This window comes from Phaethon lepturus, unplaced genomic scaffold (genome assembly GCF_000687285.1).
Source record: "Phaethon lepturus isolate BGI_N335 unplaced genomic scaffold, ASM68728v1 scaffold9331, whole genome shotgun sequence".
Lineage (NCBI taxonomy): Eukaryota > Metazoa > Chordata > Aves > Phaethontiformes > Phaethontidae > Phaethon > Phaethon lepturus.
Window position 1 is genome coordinate 2,362 of NW_010519815.1, and position 3,518 is coordinate 5,879.

Here is a 3,518-nt window from a genome sequence, read left to right on the forward strand (position 1 = left end):
GCCAGAGGAAGAGGAGCTGATCTGCAGCGACTGCCTGCTGGCGGCTCACGCTTGCGGGTTTGAAGGCAGCTCTTCTGGGCTGGAGCAGAGCGCAGCACGCGGGGCACACTGAGCTGCAGCCCAGACCCCCAGGAAGGACTTTACCTCCCGTCTTCATGCAACTGCTGCAAGCCCCCGTGCGCCGAGCCCCTTCCCGCTGATGCCCTGGCTCACCGTGATGACGCCTTTCTCCTGCATGCGGCCCGGGGTGTCGTGCAGGTCGGCGAAGTGCACGGCCACCTGGTAGTATATGGGCAGAAGGAGCTCCTCCCGGGCCTTGAGCTGCTTCTCCAGTTCCCTGCGCTGCGCCTCGGACAGCTCGGGGGTCCCTGTGGGACACACCGCGCTCAGCAGCCTGCCCGCTGCCCCTGTGACGGGGCTCCCTAGGCCACCCGGGGGCTGTGCTCCGCTCAGTGCTCCTACATCAGCCACCCCTGCCAGGAAACGGGGCGCCCAGCATCACGGCCCTTGGCTTTGCACATTTACACCCCTGCCCAGAGCCCAGCCACAGAAGGCCATGGCCACGAAGGGGCCGCGCTGTGTTCTGCGCCAGCCGCAAGGGAGGTGGGAGGTGGCCTTTGCAAGGACTTTGTGGGACCATGTTTTAGCAGTGTGGAGGGGCATAGGGCCAAGGACCTCCCAACGCAGACCCACCATCTGCTGCTGGCAGGAGCCGATCACAGGGTGAAAGGAGACCCAGGGCATTAAAGGCAGCCTCTGTGCAGCTCTGTAATGACTATGTGTCATCTCATCAGGTACTGATTCAGCATGGCCATCGCTATCCTTCATCTCAAAGCATGGGAGTAAAGTCCAGCACCATTTACGGAGCCCCCAGGAGATGCAGGTATTTTAAAGTTCCACCCTTGGCAGGCTCGACCATCAGAAAAGTCATAAAGAGTTTCCACAGAGGAACACTAAAGGATTTCCTGACAGTTGCCACCATGGTGTTTGAGCCTCATGTTTTAACTTGTCGTTACCAACGCCCACAAGTCAAAATACCCTTCCCTTACCCAGCTGCTCAACGAGCCTGGCATAGACCGTATCGATCCTTCTCATGGTCTTCACCAAATCTTTCTTCCTGAACTTGATCTCCACTGTTCCTCCAGGCTCCAAAATGCCTCCCCTGGAAGGAAAGTTTGGTAAAGCAGGGACCAGTCTGCATGGAAAAATAAAACCTGGGACAAAACATCCAGGCAACTCCCTCTTTTAAGAATTAGGGAGGGAGAAAACCTAAAAGGGTTTTGTTCCCAGTCTGGGACTCTTGTCTATCCTCCCACTCCTTACAGCTTGCTCCAGTATGCATTAATTAAGGTTAGGGAAAATGCTTCCTGTCCTGTAGAAGCATGATTTACTTGCCTACAGCCTTTGCTGGATGCAGATACCCCCACGGAGATACCTGCCATGCTGCTCTGCAAGAACCCTGGAACTTCTGGCTGATGGCTTTGATTAACCAAAGGGTAAAAAATACACATCTCAACTGACCGGAGGCCCCTGCCAGCGGGACTATGACTCTGCAGACCCCATGCACCGGCTGTCATTTCTCTGCACACAGGCTGCGGAGGACACACATGTATTTTGGACACTGACCTGCTCTCCTTGTCTGCGTAGAGCTCTACATACAGAGGGTTGATGGTGGAGTCGATGACCACCCAGGAACCTCCCCGCAGCTCCGCGTGTGGCGGGATATAGACCAGGACAGGCTGCTTGAAATCCCGGAGGCTATCGACAATGAAGGCACCGAACTTCAGCATTTGGTCGTACATGTCTGAAAGCCAAAAGGACTCAGAGGCTGGGCGCCCCGACTGCTGTGGGCCCAGCTACTGCCCCTTGCCTCCTCCCAACCTTTTCAGTCTAGCTGCCCAAAGCCACCTTCTTCACTGGAGAGACCAAACAAGCCCACCAAAAACAGCCCAGAGGAAGCCACCAAGCTCCGGGACCTGGGTCCTGGCAATGCCCCATCACCTCCCCAGCCCAACCCACATCCCAAAGTGGTGTGGGCAGGTCCTTGGTAGGCTGGGTCATCCCAGGACCCAGGGGTGGCAGGAGTGCTGGCAGTATGGCATGGCATGGGGATCTGGGCACCCCGAGTGTGGATACCTTTCATGCCACTGGAGAAACCTCTCCAGTTGGCGAAGATCATCAGTGGGAGATGCTCCCGGTTGAAGTCCCGAATAGCCTGGGCCGTTTTAAAAGCAGAGTCTGGAAACCAGACCTGCCCGGCTTGCTGGATTATCTGGAAAAGACGGTCGGCAGCAGCGTTGAGACTGGTGCCGGTGCTTCCCAGCACACTGCACTGGTGGGTTGGCAGGACATGGTGTAAAAGAGCTGAAAGAAAACAAACTGACCGTGCACCCTTGATTTCACCAGTCTTTAAGGAAAATCAGGACATGCCAAAGGGTTACACCAAGCTTTTTCCCCGCTCCCCCCTCCAACCTCCTGCTGCTGCTTGGCCGCACTATGGTCTCCCCACGCACCTTTGCCTCCGAGTCCAGGTTGGCAGGGTCCGCGGGTATTGTCACTTCCACGGTGCGCGTCTCGACAGCGATGACACCCACGGGGAGACCTCCCAGCCTGCAGCAAGGCCCAATAGCCTCAGCAGAGGCCAGCTCTCCTCCACACTGCATCCCAGCCCCACCAGAGAGGTGTTCCCCCTCCATCATCCCAAAGGCAGTGCCACAGCCAGGGCTGAAGTGCATTTGGCCATGCACGCAGGCTCCCCGCATCACCCTCTGCCCTAGGGCTCCATCCCTTGCTCCCAGTAGTACCTTGCTCTGCCAACGACGACTGTCTGAGCCCACGGCCTCATGATCTCCAAGAAGCTGCCCTGGTCAAAGAAGCCGCTCTGCCAGGTCCCCTTGAGAGCTGCAGAGCACAGGGAAAAGTGAAGCAGTGCGACAGTGAGCGCTGAAGGGCTCTCTCTGCACCGACCCACCACAAAAAGCACCTTCTGCATTGGGATGGGGGGGTTGCAGCCACAAGATGGTTTTGGGAGCATTGCTGCAGAGGTCTCGGGCTGCTCTCACTTACTTGGATGGGGTCTCCCTGCCAGCATCCATCTGGGGTCGTAGGGGACTTTGGAAGGGACAAAATCAATTTCTCTTTCGATGGGGTCACTTACGGCAGTGACAGGCACCGGGCTCCGGTTATCCTGCAACGGAGAGCCCCAAAGGGCAGGTCACCAGCCAGGTATGGGGTAACACCCCACACCACTGTCCTGCAGCACCCTTCTACCTTGGGTATGAACGAGAGCCACTGCAGGATGGTGTAGACCCCCTCGAAGTCATCTGGGACGGTGACATGGGAAACACCATTATTGTGCATGATCTGCACGCCTCCCAGCTGGTTATTTGATGTGTAAACTTCACGCCCCAACACCTAACCAGAATTATTAACAGAAACAGATTGGTCTCTGCTAACACAGGAGCTGCTTCTCCTTGCTCTGTTTGTTAAGTCAAACCTCTGTACAGGCACATTCCTGC

General features: G+C 56.7%; 1 protein-coding gene across 1 annotated transcript in view; it reads right to left on the reverse strand.

Moving 5' to 3' along the window:
* Positions 1-3,518, reverse strand: part of ACACB (acetyl-CoA carboxylase beta) — a 21,744-nt gene that overhangs the window by 1,275 nt on the left and 16,951 nt on the right. The window contains exons 41-48 of the mRNA XM_010297163.1: positions 3,271-3,414; positions 3,067-3,187; positions 2,805-2,901; positions 2,514-2,610; positions 2,137-2,272; positions 1,627-1,804; positions 1,050-1,162; positions 214-368 (exon numbers count right to left, since the gene is read on the reverse strand). Coding sequence (XP_010295465.1) covers positions 214-368; positions 1,050-1,162; positions 1,627-1,804; positions 2,137-2,272; positions 2,514-2,610; positions 2,805-2,901; positions 3,067-3,187; positions 3,271-3,414 — 1,041 coding nt within the window. The remainder of the gene's footprint in view (positions 1-213; positions 369-1,049; positions 1,163-1,626; positions 1,805-2,136; positions 2,273-2,513; positions 2,611-2,804; positions 2,902-3,066; positions 3,188-3,270; positions 3,415-3,518) is intronic.